Below are 16,816 nucleotides of genomic sequence, written 5' to 3'. Positions count from 1 at the left end.
GACTCCAGGTGGATTCCTGAATTTTTAAGGCCGCTATACTACTTTTTGCTGGTGCGTGTACGTGCCTGCCTAATTTTTCTGGCTGCACTGCAGCTGCAACAACAAAACAAAAGGCATGTACATGAGCCAATTCCCCTTCATGATCATGACCTTGCCGCAGTGAAGGGGCTTGCGTATCACAATGAAGCAATGACCGCCGGCTATATGAGTGTCTCGGGGGGGGGGGGGGCACACCCAAGATAATAAGGTCGTTGCTTCATTGTGGAAAGACCAAATATGATCAGCTGGACAGTCACTGTTGTTCTGTCATTGAGCTACCTCAGCCTGGCGACCACATGGGCTTGAAAACCGCTATCGCCTGCACTTTCGCCATGGTGCGCATCAGTCCAGCACGGCCATCACAACACAAACAGCTGCTTGCGGTGTGTTACACAGTGAGTTTGGTGTGTCAGTGTGAAGCAGTACTCTAATTACCCTCCCTGATTGATGTATACACATGCAAGATGTTTTAAAGCACTTCAGGCCTGCAATTTAGCATTCAATGTGATTTCTGCCCTTAAAACGCTGCTTTGCGTCAAATCCAGATTTTTCCTCTGGACTTTTGGCATCTATCCCACTTATCCATGCCCCCCTCCAGGTGTTAGAACCCTTGAAACATCTTTTCCATCAATTTTGTGGCTAGCATAAGTGTTTCTAGTTTTCAAAGTTTGCCTCCCCATTGAAGTCTAGTGCGGTTCACGGAAGTTCGTGCAAACCGAACTTTTGCGGAAGTTCGCGAACCGAAAATCGGAGGTTCGGACCATCTCTAATAATATTTCAATATGACAATGACAATAAGTAATCAAACGAAGGACAGTGAAGATGCTGAGCCTTCTGGAGGAATACACTTAAAGAGGAAATTACTGAAATATAGTAGTAGCAGAAATAAGTCAAGACATATCAAGACATTGCAAAGTCAGAAGTAAAAAAATAGTTCAATAAATGATTGATATTTGCCATATTATTTGTTCATGTTTGATCCATAGTGAGCCCACAGGTCAACATCTTTACTGAAAAAAACATACCTCTATGAAAGATGTGATAGGCTAAACGTTTGGTAAGATAGGCTAAAAGTTTGGATATATATCAGGAAACAGTGACAGGGGCTCTTGGTTACACTTTAATGCGCATAAACTCATCGACTGCGCCAAAGTGTCCCCAATCTGGTGAGTCCTACTCTAACCGGGCAAAAATGCTAGTTTTTATCAGCAGTCTAGAGGGAACCATTACAAAAGCCCAATAGTCAACTAAATGGGAAAAAGGAAATTAAAAACACCTCACCTTCTTACTAGCTACTGACAGAACTCTGAGCTCCACTCATTTATATGCTTAACTGTGCTAGAGATGGGTGTGGTTATGCACGTTCACAGGGGGAAATAATATAAGCCGAGGGATGAGCAGCACAAACCAAATTATATGTAATTCTATACAAAGCATGCACGCAGCACTGGAGATTCCCAGTCTCCATAAGAAATATTGTATATAAATACAGAGAGGCTGCAGCACACAACAGGAAACAGTGACAGGGGCTCTTGGTTATGCTTTAACACCCTTAAGCTCACCAACTACGCCAAAGTGTCCCCAGTCTGGTGAGTCCTACTCTAGCCATGCAAAAATAATAGTTTTTATTAGTGTTTTAGTGGGAACCATTCCAAAAGCCTGGGCATCAGCGGGCAGGGTCTTACCTCCTCCTCGTTCCAAGCTCCGGAGGAATTTCTGTGTGCCGCTACTCTGGTCTAGACCAGACCAGACTAGCGGCAATGCAGAGCTCCCTCTCGCACCGGAACAAGGAGGAGGTAAGTCCCCGCCCGCTGATGCCGATATCTCCCACAATGCAATGGGGTTCACCCATAGGAAACTTTCATGGCCACAGCCATTAGTCCAAAGAATCGCACACCGTGTTTAACTATTTTGGGGGTGCTGGACCAAGTGGCTGAAGTAATCCAAAGTAACACAGGGAGCTCCGCACACCATACTCTTAAGGAACTGTGTATGGTGTTCCATCACCATACACATCCAAACGTATTGCTGGCATTTTACTACAGAAACCCATCTATTAGATCTTCAATTTAATTGTGCAGAAGGTTAGTTGGGAAAGACCTTCTGAATAACATTGGATATTGCAATGCAGAGGATGGTACACAAAATAAAGGCCAAGAACACGTAGCTTAGTTTTTTTTTTTTAACCACAACAATTTAAATATGATGGGGGTAATTATATTTGTCCACAAAAAATGTTGTCTCTGTAAAAATCACAATTGTTGTATGAGCAATAAAAAGTATGGAAGCAAGTTTTTGATGTGTGTTGTTATGCCAGACTGTAATTCCCCTTTAAAACTGATGAAAAAATTGTATCTATCCTCTTACTCCTGAACATTACGTTTGTAGAAATCCCATGGTTTTATATTATGTTTAAAGGACCATTATTGAGAAACATTTTAAAATTTGAAATACATATTTATAAGAAGCACATTTCTCCCTAGGTAAAATGCACCATAAATTACTTTTCTCTGTTATGTTGCCATCACTTACAGTAGGCAGTAAATATGTGACAGGTTTTGGACTTGTCATTCTCCTCAGGGGGGGATGCAACTTGCTTGCATTTTATTGAAATGAGCAACTGCCATACAGCAAGTGCTTTTGAAAATAAAACAACTAAGAATTCCCCATAAGAAGACAGACTAGTCTAAAACCTGACAGCAACATAGGAAAAATTAATGTCCAGTGCATTTTATTCAGGAACAAATGCACATTATACATTAGTTATATTATAAATATAAGGTTTTTGTTTTTTTGTGGGTTTTTTTTACAGTTTTTGGACAGTGGTTCTTTAAACATTTACTAAGTAGACTTAATGTCTCATTGTCTCTACCCATTGGCAGTGTATAACGTGTCTCAGAGCTAAAGTACTGTATATATGAACTATTGTTCCTTTTTTATCAATTCCCTACTCTCAGAAACTCTTGTCACATGTCAAGTAGGGTACACTATAAGGCAACTTTCACAGTGAAACAAGCAGAGCTACTGTAGTGATCTCAGGTTTACACAATATTTAGCGTATCAAAAACTTTGTGATGCAATTTTTTTTGTTTGTGTTTCAGTGCAGATGAAAGATTTGATGCAACTTTTCACACTAACGTCTTGGTCAATTCCTCTGGTGCCTGTCAATATATCCCACCAGGTAATATTGCATTGGTTTAAATACAGAAGCACAAGGAATCTGAATGGTTGCTGCAGAGGTTTTAAATGTCTGACCAACAAGCTGTATCTTTTTATTTATTATTTCTTTCTTTATTGTATTTGTGAAGTACCAACATATTACTCAGTGCTGGACAATAGTTAAGGTTACATACAATATTTAGGGGTGACATAGAGCAATACGACAATACAGGAATACATGCAAACCAGATCACTCAGTTCAGTATGAGTACAAGGTAATGCTTAGTCAGTCACTGGATTGTAGCATGGAGATTAGGCAAGTCAAGTTCAGTTCACTCAGATCCATAGGATGGGTGTACGGCAATCGGGGTGCATGAACAAGTAGGAGACACAAGAAGGAGGACCCGAAAGCTAGGGGACCAGAGTTCAGCTGCGGGTTTAGAGCACCAGTGAGGTGGGGGGGGGGGGGCAGAGTGAAAAGGTTAGTTTTGAGGGCCTTCTTGAAGATTGAAGGAGGGGGAAACCCTAATGGGGGGAAGTAGGGAGTTCCATAGTGTTGGAGCAGCTCTTGAGAAGTCCTGGAGGCATGCATGGGACTGGGCAATGTGGGGGGCAGTCAGGCAAAGTGAATTGGAGGAGCGGAGTGAGTGGCTAGGTGTGTACCTCACAGTAAGATAGGAAATGTAGGTTTGGCAGGTTTTGTGGACAGATTGTAGGCACACAGTATGTTGAATCTGATTCTGGACTGGATAGGAGGCCAGTGGAGGGATTCACAGAGGGGAGCCACTGTGGTCGAGCAATGGGAGGAGTGGATAATTCTGGCTGCCGCATTCATGACGGACTGCAGCAGGGCAATTTGAGTCAAAGGGAGACCAGACAGAAGGACATTGCAGTAGACAAGGCGGGAAATTATGAGGGCATGGATGAGGAGTGGATCTTGCAGATGTTAAGGAGGTGGAAGTTGCAGGACTCTGTGAGGTTTTGGATTTGGGGGGGGGTGGGGGGGTGGTGAAGGAAAATGCAGAGTCCAGGGTGACACCCAGGCAGTAGGCTTGAAAGGTAAGGTGAATGGTAGTGTTGTTAACAGTGACATGCACATCTGGGAGGGACAGGGATGGTCGGGGTGGGAAGATCATAAATTCCATTTTGCCCAGGTTTAGTTTCAGGTAGTTATCGGGCATCCAAGAGTAGATGGCTGATAGGCAGGAGGAGACCTTGTCCATGGTAATGGTGGATAGATCAGGGGTGTGGACTCTGTGGAGGTAGATCTGGCTGTCACCTGCAAACAGATGATAGTTAAAACCCATGGAGGAGATAACCTTTCCATTGGAGCATGTGTATAGGGAGAACAGTAGGGGGCCAAGGACTGAGCCTTGGGGGACACCCACTGAGAGGTGGTTGGGGGTGGATGAGGACTCATTGAAGGAGGTCGTGAAGGAGCAGATGGAAAGGTAGGATGAGAATCAGGCCAGGGCAAGATCATGAATACCCATGGACTAGAGGAGTAGGGGATAGTCCACTCTGTCAAAAGCTGCTGAAAGGTCAAGGAGGAGGAGATTAGAGTATTTGCCTTCAGCTTTAGCTAAGGCGAGGTTATTGACCACTTTGGTGAGAGCTGTTTCGGTTGAGTGGGCAGGTTGAAATCCAGATTGCAGTAGGTCTAGTAGGGAGTTGGCATTGAGGTACTGGGTCAGGTGTTAGTGAACCAGACACTCAAAGAGTTTTGAGTCAAAGGGGAGGAGGGAGATAGGGCGGTAGTTGGAGGGTAGTGAGGGATCGAGGGAGGGTTTCTTCAGCAGGGGTAGTACAATGGCTTGCTTGAAGTCTGAGGGGAAGGTGCCTGGAGATAGGGAGAGGTTAAATAGGGCAGTGAGGACTGGGGTCAAATTCAAGAGATGAGGATTGAGCAAGTCAGAAGGGACGGGGTCAAGGGGGTAGGTGGTGGTATAAGAAGTCTGCAGTAGGTGGTTGACTTCCTCAATGGTAGTAGGAGTGAAGGAGGTGAGGGGTGGATAGGGTGAAGGAGGAGCTGGATGGGAGGGGGTGGGAGGTGAGGATTAAAGGCTAGATATTTCCTGACGGATGGAGACAAATTTGTTGGTGAAGTGGCAGGCTAAATCTGTGACAGAGAGGGAGGAAACAGGGGGTGGGTTTAAGCAAGGAGTTGAAAGTGGCAAAGAGGTGCCAGGGTTTGGAAGCTTGTGCTCCGATGAGCTTGGTGAAGTATTACCTGATGAAAGGCTGAGCCCATAACATGTAGTGTATTGACATTGCAGTAAAGTGAATGCATGTACAAGCCTGTGGAGTGCATCCTTCTGTGGTTATAAGTTTATCACTGTGTGGAGCAGGAGTGGTGTACCTGCTTGAGGGATTGCACTGGGCCAGAGTACTCTCCTGAATCAGGATTGAGTGTACAATAGGAGTGACCAGCCAGTCTGCATTGAGCTTGGTGAAGTATTCCAGCTTCACATCAGCAAGGGCAGTGTGGTAATGCAGCAGGTTAGTCTTGTACTGTAGGAAATCCTTGTTACGTTGAGTTTTCCTCTATATCCTCCATTTCCGTTCAGTGGCACGTGTTACCCTCTGGAGGTTGCAAGTATGGTTGGTGCACCAGGGCTGGGGGTTAGGGGGGTGGTTGCAGTGGAATATTCAGGTAGCAGCTTCCTCTAGGGACGATGAGAGGGTTTGACGATACTGAGCTGCAGCAAGATTAGGACAGGTTTGGGTGGGGAGAGAGGAGGAGATGGTATGGTCAGCTAGGACAATAGGGTTGAGCTGATGTAGGTCTCGCTGCCACTGACCAGGTAGGTGGGCGGATGGTTTGGAGGTACCTTCTGTGAGGAGGCTGAAGGTGAGAAGGTGGAGGTCTGAGGGCGGGAAGGGTGTGGTGTCAAGGACTGTAATGGTGGTGGATTTAGTGAGTATAAGGTGGAGAGTGTGACCTGCAGAGGTTATTTGATAGCTTCCACCTAGATCTGATATTAAGTTCTGTTTACCTCAGCATCCCCAGAATCCTTGTCACTAACTTTCACAATCTAGACAAGACAAGACAAAGACAAATAACATTTATATTGCGCTTTTCTCCTTGCGGACTCAAAGCGCCAGAGCAGAGCAGCAGCCACTAGGGCACGCTCTATTGGCAGTAGCAGTGTAAGGGAGACTTGCCAAAGGTCTCCTACTGAATTAGTGCTGGCTTACTGAACAGGCAGAGCCGATATTCGAACCCTGGTCTCCTGTGTCAGAGGCAGAGCCCTTAACCATTACACCATCAGCCAACTGCATCTAATTCCTTCCATAGTCATAATAATAATTCTAACATTTGTATAGCGTTTTTTTCCTGTCAGACTCAAAGCGCTTAGGAGCTGCAGCCACTAATGGCCCTTTTCCACTAGCAATCGCAATCGCTTTAGTGCACGTCAAGGGGTCACCCTGCGGTATTAGAGTGTCTTTACAAGGACTCCTTACTGAACAGGTACTGGCTTGCTGAATAAGAAGAGTTGAGATTAGAGGCATTAGGGGCATGAGACACTATAAAACCCTCCCAATAGCCTTACTGTAAAGAGAGTGCCGCGGTGCTTAATGGTGCTGTTATGAGGAAATTCAAAACCATATAAAGAAACTGTCAGATTTATGTTTTAAAAGGCTTACAGTAAACCTGAAGAAGATAAATTAGTAATGTGTGAAATTTTCAAGGAGACTGTGGTTTCCATTTAAAACCTATTTTTCCCATTGGATAACTAACTATTAATAATACCATTATAATAAAAACAATGTAAAATGTTAACAATGTATTGAGGACACAGCACTCATTTGATCACACTTCTACCCCAGAGATATTGAGAAGTTATTGTGACTGAACCTGCAGGCTTCCCTCTAAGGCAGTTATAATTGTAGTTAATTTATTAGGGTTAATACTTACAAATTTTATTTTTTTAATCAGGAAAAAAATAAAATATTAACAATTATTACCAGGGACAGCCTAAGGTTTCACAACACCCTGAGCAACACAAGATTTTGGGGCATATTCACTAAATAGCCATAAAATTATAGTGTGTAGGTAGCACACAGCAGTTTTACTATTTCTTATGTCAGTTGCATGGCATGTGTTACACTAGCAATCTGCTCATTCCTTGTAATGCGCAACTGTCATAAGTAGTGCTGTCTGTACATGGCAATTTTACTGGTATTTAGTATATATGCCCCATTGCTGGGGGAGTCAGTGAAGGGAGAGGGACTTATTGATAGTCTGGGGATAGAGAGTAGAGGCTCATACACACATCAGACCATAGTCTTTGGAAAATGAAAGATCACAGACCAATTTTACCCCCTTCCATGTAGTATGAGAGCCATACCTACACAGTCTATTCTATGGAGCTGAACTCCCCATCAGACGGAAATCTTTGCAAGATGCTGCACACAAAGATGCTGTAGACATTCAAAAGATCAGTATCTGCAAAAGATCTGTTCCTGCAAAAGATCCGTTCCTGCAAAATGCATTCATAGTCTATCAGGGGCAAATCCAGGATTTCCAAGGGGGGGGTTCCTGAAAGTGGCGTGTGGGCGTGGCCAAAACATGGTGTGGGTGGAGCCAAATACTAGCAGTTTCTAGGCTAAATTGCACTCCCCCCAGTATAGATTAGATAGGTATATGCCCTAGTATAGATTAGATAGGTATATGTCCCCCAGTATAGCTTAGATAGGTATATGCCCCAGTATAGATTAGATAGGTATGTGTCCCCCAGTATAGCTTAGATAGGTATATGTCCCCCAGTATAGCTTTGATAGGAATATGGCCCCAGTATAGGTTAGATAGGTATATGTCCCCAGTATAGGTTAGATAGGTATATGCCCTCAGTATAGGTTAGATAGGAATATGCCCCCAGTATAGGTTAGATAGGTATATGCCCCAGTATAGATTAGATAGGTATATGTCCCCAGTATAGGTTAGATAGGAATATGGCCCCAGTATAGCTTAGATAGGAATATGGCCCCAGTATAGGTTAGATAGGTATATGCCCTCAGTATAGGTTAGATAGGTATATGTCCCCAGTATATGTAGCCAGGGGGTATATTGTCCCCAGTATATGTAGCCAGGGGGGGCAGTATATGTAGCCAGGGGGATATGTGCCCAGACTGTATATGTAGCCAGCAGGGGGATATGTCCCAGTATATGTAGCCAGAATGGCTGGCTTCCAAACATTCCACCCGGCGGGCTGCTGCACTTGCCTGAGGGGACTGAGACCGCACGCTCGCATCACTACTCCAAACGAGCCTCACTGTTCTCCAGGCAGCCTCTCCACGGTCTGGACTTGAAGTGTCCAATCATGGCCAGGGGAGGAGCGCGGGCCGGCCGCTGCATGGCGTGGTGACGTCACGTCATCCGGAAGGTAGCCATGGAGACCAGTGGGATGCCATCACCGGCCGGCGCCGCCGCTGCCGATAAGTTAATGCATCTGCTCTGGGCCCCCCGCTCTAGTCAGAGTCCTCCTCGCCCCGCACACAGATATGAGCAGGCGGCAGCTGCGCATCTGTGGCTGCCGCTGCTCAGATTTAGAGGAGACATTTGCGAATAGTCTCTGACTTCCGGTTTTGGTGCAGGGGGGTGTTCTGTACACCCGGAACAACCCCTTCCGTGCGCTTCTGTCTATGATATCTGCAGATCATCATACACACCTTGTTTAACTGACATTCATCTGCAGATCAGATCCACCAGGATGGATTTTCAGATCAGCAGATGATTGTCTGATCTGCAGATGAATGTCAGTTAAACAAGGTGTGTATGATGATCTGCAGATCTCATAGACTATGAATGCAATTTGCAGGAATAGATCTTTGGCAGGAACAGATCTTTTGCAGATACTGATCTTTTGTGTCTGTACAGCATCTGTGTGTGCAGCATCTTGCAAAGATTTTTTTTTCTGATGGGGAGTTCAGCTCCATAGAAACGACTGTGAAGGTATGGCTCTCATACTACATGAAGGGTGGTAAGATTGGTCTGTGATCTTTCATTTTCCAAAGACTATAGTCTGATGTGTGTATGAGCCTTAAGGCTATTAATGCAGAGGTATTATAAAGAGACAGTGGGGCTTATTGAGGGTGTTCAGATAGAAGTGCCTATTGAGGATCTTGGGACAGAGAGTAAAATCATCTGAAGGAGAGGAAGTGATGCAATCTGGGAGTGGATGAGTAGTAAGAGGGGCTTATTGTGGGTGCTGAAGGGGGGGGGGGGGGGTAGGGGCTTACTGAGGGTGCAGATGGAGATGAGCTTTCTGAGGGGTGGATGGGAAGAGAAAGGGGCTTACTGAGGATGCTGAGGGTGGACAGGGGAGGTAGTTGCTTAAGGATGGTGCTGGGGTGAGAGGGTGCTGGGAGGTGGGGGAGAGGGGGGCTTACTTAGAGTGCTGGGGGGGGGGGAGATGGGTTTTGTGAGGGTGCTAAGGGGTGGATTGGGGAGAAGGGTGCTGTGGGTGATGAAAGGAGAGAGAGGCTTAGTGAGGGTGTTTAGGGGTGCATGGCTTAGTGAGGTTGCTGAGGGGTGGATGAATGAGAAAGAGGAACTTACTGAAAGTGTTGGGGAGAGAGGGGCTTAGTAAGGGTGCTGAGGGATGGATGAGGAGAGAGAGGGGCTTACTGAAGGTGCTGGGGAGAGAGGGGCTAAGTAAGGGTGCTGAGATTTGGATGAGGGGAGAGAAGGGCTTCCTGAGGGTGGTGGGGAGAGAGGGGCTTAGTGAGGGTGTTGAGGGATGGATGGGGGAGTGGGCTTACTGAGAGTGCTAGAGGGGATACAGGAAGAAGGTTAGGGAATGGATGGATGCTATTGAGGATCAAGGGGGAGAGAAGACAGAATAATCACTACTAAGGATGCTGGGGTACAGAGGGGGCTAATTGGAGGGCAGTGAGGTGAGAATAATTTACCTCTCAAGTCCCTCTGATGTCTGTCCAGCAGCCCTTGATCTGGTGCAACACACAGCCATGTTCCTGTGGAGGCTGAGCTTTGTATGTTTTGGGGGTGGGGATTAGCAATGGTTGGGGAGGAGCTTAGCAGAGGTTTGGGGTTGGGCTTAGCAGCAGCCCCCTTCCAAGGGAAATATTGTGGCAGCGCTCAGGGCAAAGGCGGGCCTCATTATTACTATGTATTTATAATAACACTGAGATTTTTTCAAGAACTTTTCAATGTACATTGAACAATTCAAATTACTAACCAACCCTCAGCAGGGCTCACAATCTAATGTTCCTATCACTGACAGTGACAGGATGTGACAGGAAGCCAGGGTGCCTATGGAAAGCCCATGCATACATGGGATAATATACAAATCCCATGCAAATAGTGCAGTGGCCAAGGTTTAGGAACTTAGTAAAAAGCAAGGATATTTACTGCTTAGCCATACTGCTTAGCCATTCTGCTGCCCTCAATAAAAGAGAATGTTTAATTTGTTGGAATAACTTATATTACAGGTGTAACTGGCAATTTTGTAGGTCATAGTGGACAATGAGCACAATAGTTACAAACTTCAGCCAGCAGCCGGTGATCCAAAAGCATACTAAAATGTTGTAATATTTAATAAGTTCTTATGAAAAGAAGGTGAAACATATTTAAGGTTTATATTTCAGTGCAGAGCAGAATAAATCAACAAATATTTGTAAAACCACTATACGTTCTCTTTAATAAAACCACTATACGTTCTCTTTAATAAACAATGCCTGTCATGATTCTTTTCAGGAATTTTAAAGAGCACATGTTATATTGATGTACGGTGGTTTCCGTTTGATGTTCAAAAATGCAAATTGAAATTTGGATCTTGGACTCACAATGGATGGCTACTTGACCTACAAATGTTAGAAGCAGACATTTCAAATTACATTTCTAATGGAGAATGGGATCTAGTAGGTAAGACATTCACACTGGTACAATTTTCTTGTAGAAACATAAATGATCTTTTTTAAAGCAGAAGTTTTATAAAGCGGACCTGAATTCCACTGTTTTGAGCTGCGTGTGTTTATTTAGCTACATCAGAGTGTAATTAGCCTAATCAGTAGCTATCAGTTGCTGTGAATGAGAGCATCATGGTTCTGCCTGTACAGGAACAGTTACGGCTTACCTGTCTCTGTGCTCCCTGCAAAGTTACTTCAGTAAAAAATTCAGGTTTTTTCAGGATTTCTGTAAATTGTAATGAAGCAATGTTTTTCCATAAAAAGGACTATGTAAGAGATTATCATGCTGTGCCTAATCTTTTAGAGCTCAACAGTAGTGAGAGAGTGAAGCTGTTGGCACTGCAGCTAATATTCATGGGGGGGTGGCTACTGCACCAATCCAGGAGCGGCAAGCTCACTAATGGAAGTATAGTGTGCTCTGACCAGTAAAGTAGACCATAGTATCCAATAAAGAAGGAAAGTGGAGGTGGGCACTGCAGTCTTCCATGTTTATTGGATGAAGCTTGTAGTACACATACAATATGTAACATTCGTGAGCATGAGTTGCAAATAAAGTGGAATGCACATACCGGTCCCGGTGGGCAGTCAGTGAATGGGTGGGTGCAGGACAAGGGTAGCCTGACGGCTGTTTCACGCCAACAGCACTTCTACAGAGCCTCCTGCATCCTGCTCATGCGCGGTTCAGCCTTTAAAGAACCGTGAACGACGCTTACGGCAACTGTCGTGATTACGCGACAAGCGTGCGGCATGGGCGAGCACACACAACTTCACCCAAAGTCTCTGATTACCGGAGCCAGGACCAAGAAAAAGAAGAAGAGGATGTCGGGGGACCTTGTCTGCTGGGGGGCAGGGGGGGGGGGCGGGAGGAAGCCCCAGGTAAGTCCAGATTTAATTTTTATTTACCGCTCAGGGTCCCTTTAATCACTTAATGACAACTGGACGTTTATAAATGTCCAGTGTATTTGTGGAGAGTGCACCACCAGTTTGCTGCTAAATGAGGCACACATGGTATCATTTTAACCGTGACAAGTTGTAGAATACATTTTGGTGGGTCTTTAACTTCTAGCCGACCGCGTTACGCTGATGGGCATGGCCGCGGCGGCAGCCCCAGGACCGCCCAACGCCGATCGGCGTAAAGTGCTGGGGCTCTGTTTTGCAGGAGGTCGCGTGCAGGGTGTGCGCGCATCTCCTGCTTGGTGGGCGGAGTCTCCTGGAGGAGACTTGGTGGGTGGAGTCTCCTTCAGTCTCCGAGCGGCGATTGCCGCACGGGAGACTGATAGACGGCGTAACTGCCATCTAATTACTGGTACAGCTCTGCGATCTACAGCAGCGCTGTACTGGGGACAGCCGTGTGACATGGCTGTCCCCTCCTGAGACACAGAGGTGATCGGCTGTCATAGGCTGAAGCCTATGACAGCTGATCACGGGGATATGCTGGCGGGGGGAGGAAGGGAGAGGGGTATACAAAGGAATAAAAAAACCACACTTTTTATTTAAAAAAAAACATAAACAAACAAACAAACACAAACAAACATCTGGGGGGCGATTAGACCCCACCAACAGAGAGCTCTGTTGGTGGGGAGAAAAAGGGGGGGAATCACTTTTGTGCTGTGTTGTGTGCTTGGCCTTAAAGCTGCAGTGGCCAATTTAATGAAAAATTGCCTGGTCCATAGGGGGGTTTAACACTGCGGTCCTCAAGTGGTTAAAGGACCTCTATCGCGAAAATCTTAAAATTTCAAATATATGTAAACCTATACAATTAAGAAGTACATTTCTTCCAGAGTAAAATGAGCCATAAATTACCTTTCTCCTATGTTGCTGTCACTTACAGTAGGTAGTAGAAATCTGACAGAACCGACAGGTTTTGGACTAGCCCATCTCCTCATGGGGGTTCACAGGGATTTCGTTATTTTCAAAATACACTTAGTGAATGGCAGTTGCTCTGTCCACCTGCCAAAAAAGTGTACGGTGAGCAGGAAGGCTGGCCAGCATCTTTGTATAAATCTTTTTCAGGGAGTGTCTTTATAAAGAATAAAGGCCATGCTCCCCTATGGATGTCAAATTTGTACTACTTACTGTAAATGCCAGCAACATAGGAGAGAAGTAATTTATGGTTCATTTTATTCAGGAAGAAACGTATCTTATTTGTATGTGTTTTAAATTTTAGGATTTTCGCGACAGTTCCCCTTTAAAGCTTGGACACACATCACATAAAAAAATAGGTACAGACAAACTCAACCCAACATAAAAAAGTCATTTTTAAAATTATGATCAAATTTGGGAAAGTTTAAGCAAAACTACAAGAGACATATGTGGTAACATTTTAACCGTGATAAGTAGTAGAATAGAGTTCAGAGAATTTTAGGGTTGAGGCCCATTACATTTTTGCATATTCTGTACCAAAATAAAAGACTTGCAAAATGAAAACAAAGGGACAGAATATGAAAGAAACAACATATATTGTTAACTTAGGAACTTGGCTTTTTAAATATACAGTATATGCCATGAGGATATATTACTATTATTTTTTCAAATAAGGTCTTATAATCATCGATAGTTTGCGCCTCTGATACACTTCACCACGTCAGCTGTTGTGTCACCCCGTCCACCCCTGGTCACCAGCCTCTGATACACTTCAGCACGGTCTACTGATGCAGGTTTGACGTATCTCCAATAGACTGTATGGCAATCTGCTTGTCTTTTATGAAAAAGGTCTGGGTGACCAAATAAAGCGATTAAAGGGAAAGGTGCCTGGTCTTTCTCAATCTACTATCAACTTATAATTAGCACTGTTTATTGTAAAGCTATAATGGATGTAAATGGAGAAATAGTGTGTTTTTTTATGTTTTTTGCCATTCTTTTCCCTTTAAAATGCATTGAAAATAAGGTAATTACTAAACAAGATTATCACATGCTAAAAGCCTAACTTGTCCTGAAAAAAACAATATATAGATCATTTAGGTGTAATTAGTAGTAATACGTTATTGACGAATGAATTGCAGCAGTGCTGATATGTGAAAATTGGTTTGGTCCTGAAGTGGTTAAAATACATATAATTTTACAATGTACTTCTCATTTCTTTGATGGTGTCTACTTAGAAAGCATTATAAATAATAATAAAAAAAAAGATTCAAAGTATTGGGTTTGGTTCACACTGTCCTAACAAACTTTCTGTTTAGCGGAAGGGATCGAAACTGACCCCTACAGATGTGAACTGATCCTATTAATCAATAGGATCTGCACACATTGGTCCATTTGAAACAGATCCATTCGGTCCATTCTAGTGAATGGAAGGCAAATACAGGGAATCTGCGATAATTCCCACGTGACTGATCAGTCGTATGTGTCGTGGGTATACAAGCGGGTGGCAACGATTAACAGAACAGAACTTACAGATGCAAAACTGATGCCCAACGTAAAAACTGATCCGTTTGACTAATCAGTTTTTACCGAGTGAGATTTTGATTCGTGCAGTACGAACCAAGCCTTACTCCACTATTGTGAAGAACACAAATCCTCCAAAACAACAACACACATAGCAAGGATTTCTGCATATTCCTTGCCTTTCCTTTTATCTGCTCTAGAATTCTTGAGACTGGTGATTCTAGTGATCTCCTGGGTAGAGATGGACAAAATACAATCAAGACTAGATGGGAAATTTAGGTGTCTGAATATAATCACTCATTGTATGAAACACTCAGGGTAAAGAAAAATGTAATACAGAGAACTTAAATATTATTTTGTTATGCTCTGTGAATTCGGCTATCCATGCAGTTGAAGAGGGGGATCCTGATTTGTACACTGGAAATTTTGAAAAAGCATAGCTGGCTGCAAAATTAATTCAAAAGCTATTTTTAATAATATCAATTTACAAGACTGCTAGTTGTCAGAAGTTGCAATGAAGTCTGTTGTCCTTGCTTGTGTAATCAAGAATCAAGAAATGTCCTTAAAATGGTTTATATTTTATAGTCTGCACTGTTCATTTAGCACCATTTGTCAGGCAGAACCTAACTTCTCAGGAGATATATGGAATGTATATATAAATAATCTATGTTACAAGAACATGTATGCTATATTTACCTTGGTTCACTAACTAAAAGTGTAATGTACATACAGCTACCGCACGTAAAAGCTACATGCTGAGTTATTTCATGCAATAAATAATTACATGAGTAAACGTATACATTATTCCAGTTATGTGCAAGCACAGTTGTAAGCACAGTTGTACATTAGCTAATGTAAAACTATAAATCATTTCTGTTATTTTTATGGTGGCAAACATAAATAATTATGCAACCACAAGACGGGAAAAAAATGTGCCTTACATTACGGTTATGGAAATTCAGTGTTAAAGTTGACTTGGTAATCTGTGTATGAAGTCATTATTTACAATATAACACTGGTTTGTGCATTAACCCCATTGTTTCACCCTGAATAGCATTTATATGACACATAAGCAATAGATTTAACCAATTTGAGATCAGCAGTGATCCTAGGCAATCAATGGCACTGTGGTAAAAATTCAGTTAATTCCATTCACGCACAAAGTGCTCAACAGCTTGCCTCCACAGGGATGGTCAATGAGTTGCAAATACCTCTGAGAATTATGAAAATTATGCATGCAAATTTATGCAGCGTATGACATGGCCAAAGCAAATTTCTCCGTGACGGGATTGGATTGGTCCATTTTCAATCTGTATAAATTTTATACAAAATTTGCATAATCCTGCAACAACTCAAGATTATGTTCATCTCATTTACCACCCCTATTGCCTACATGTGAAGGGGCAATTGCACATTTGCTAATCATTTGCCAATTACAGCTATGCACCAATGTGACCTTAGCAAAAGCTTCAGTGAAATAGCAGGTAATGCATATTCATGAAAGACCAGTGAAATTATGAAGTGTACAAAGTACACAGCAGTTTTACCAGTATTCATGCGCTTAAAGAGAACCTGTACAGAGTAAAATTATTTAAAATAAACACATGAGGTAACTTCAAATGAACATTAAATAGTAACCTTGCCATCAGTTCCTCTCAGAAGCTCACCATTTTCTTCTGACAACAATCCCTTCCAGTTCTGACAACATTTTGTTAGAACTGAAATATATCAGTTGCTGTCAGTTATAGCTGAGTGGACAACTGATATGCCCGGTAATATCCATGTTTCCCTATGGCTCAAGTGGACGATGTTACAGTTTAACAGTGTGCTGACCAGAAAGCTTTTAGTGGGTAATGGCTATTTTCAAAATGGAGGATGGAGAATTCCCTTGATCACAGTAGACATACAGGATGCGGGAGAGGAGGAAGAGATTGAGGAGTAGACTACACGGGAGGTAAGTATGACTTGTGTATGTTTATTTTGACTTTTAATTTTCAGTTCAGGTTTTCTTTAATGTACCTTTAACGTGTGTGGTGTATATACTTGCAACGCACTCTATGTCAGTTGTAAAATACTGATAACATTGCTGTGTGGGCACGATAAATTTACTGGTGTATTGTGAATATGCCCGCATTTGATTTAAAGGACCACTATAGCAAAAAAAAGTAAGCCGTTAAAATCTGACAGAACCAACAAATTGTGGACTAGTTTATCTCCTCATGGGGAATTCTCAGAATTTTCTTTGTTTTCAAAATTAAGCAACATATAAATCGCTAATATTGTGGCTTTGCTTGTATTTATT

At 43.2% G+C, this 16,816-nt stretch overlaps 1 protein-coding gene across 2 annotated transcripts in view; it reads left to right on the top strand.

Moving 5' to 3' along the window:
• LOC137506082 (neuronal acetylcholine receptor subunit alpha-7-like) overlaps positions 1-16,816 on the top strand; it is a 237,989-nt gene that overhangs the window by 104,808 nt on the left and 116,365 nt on the right. The window contains exons 5-6 of one of the 2 annotated variants that reach the window (XM_068233573.1): positions 3,141-3,220; positions 10,919-11,086. In XM_068233573.1, coding sequence (XP_068089674.1) covers positions 3,141-3,220; positions 10,919-11,086 — 248 coding nt within the window. The remainder of the gene's footprint in view (positions 1-3,140; positions 3,221-10,918; positions 11,087-16,816) is intronic. The other variant, XM_068233574.1, reaches the window with a different exon arrangement.

Source organism: Hyperolius riggenbachi, chromosome 1 (genome assembly GCF_040937935.1).
Source record: "Hyperolius riggenbachi isolate aHypRig1 chromosome 1, aHypRig1.pri, whole genome shotgun sequence".
NCBI classification, from domain to species: domain Eukaryota; kingdom Metazoa; phylum Chordata; class Amphibia; order Anura; family Hyperoliidae; genus Hyperolius; species Hyperolius riggenbachi.
Note: the sequence above shows the minus strand (reverse complement) of the source record. Positions and strands in the feature narration are given on the sequence as shown.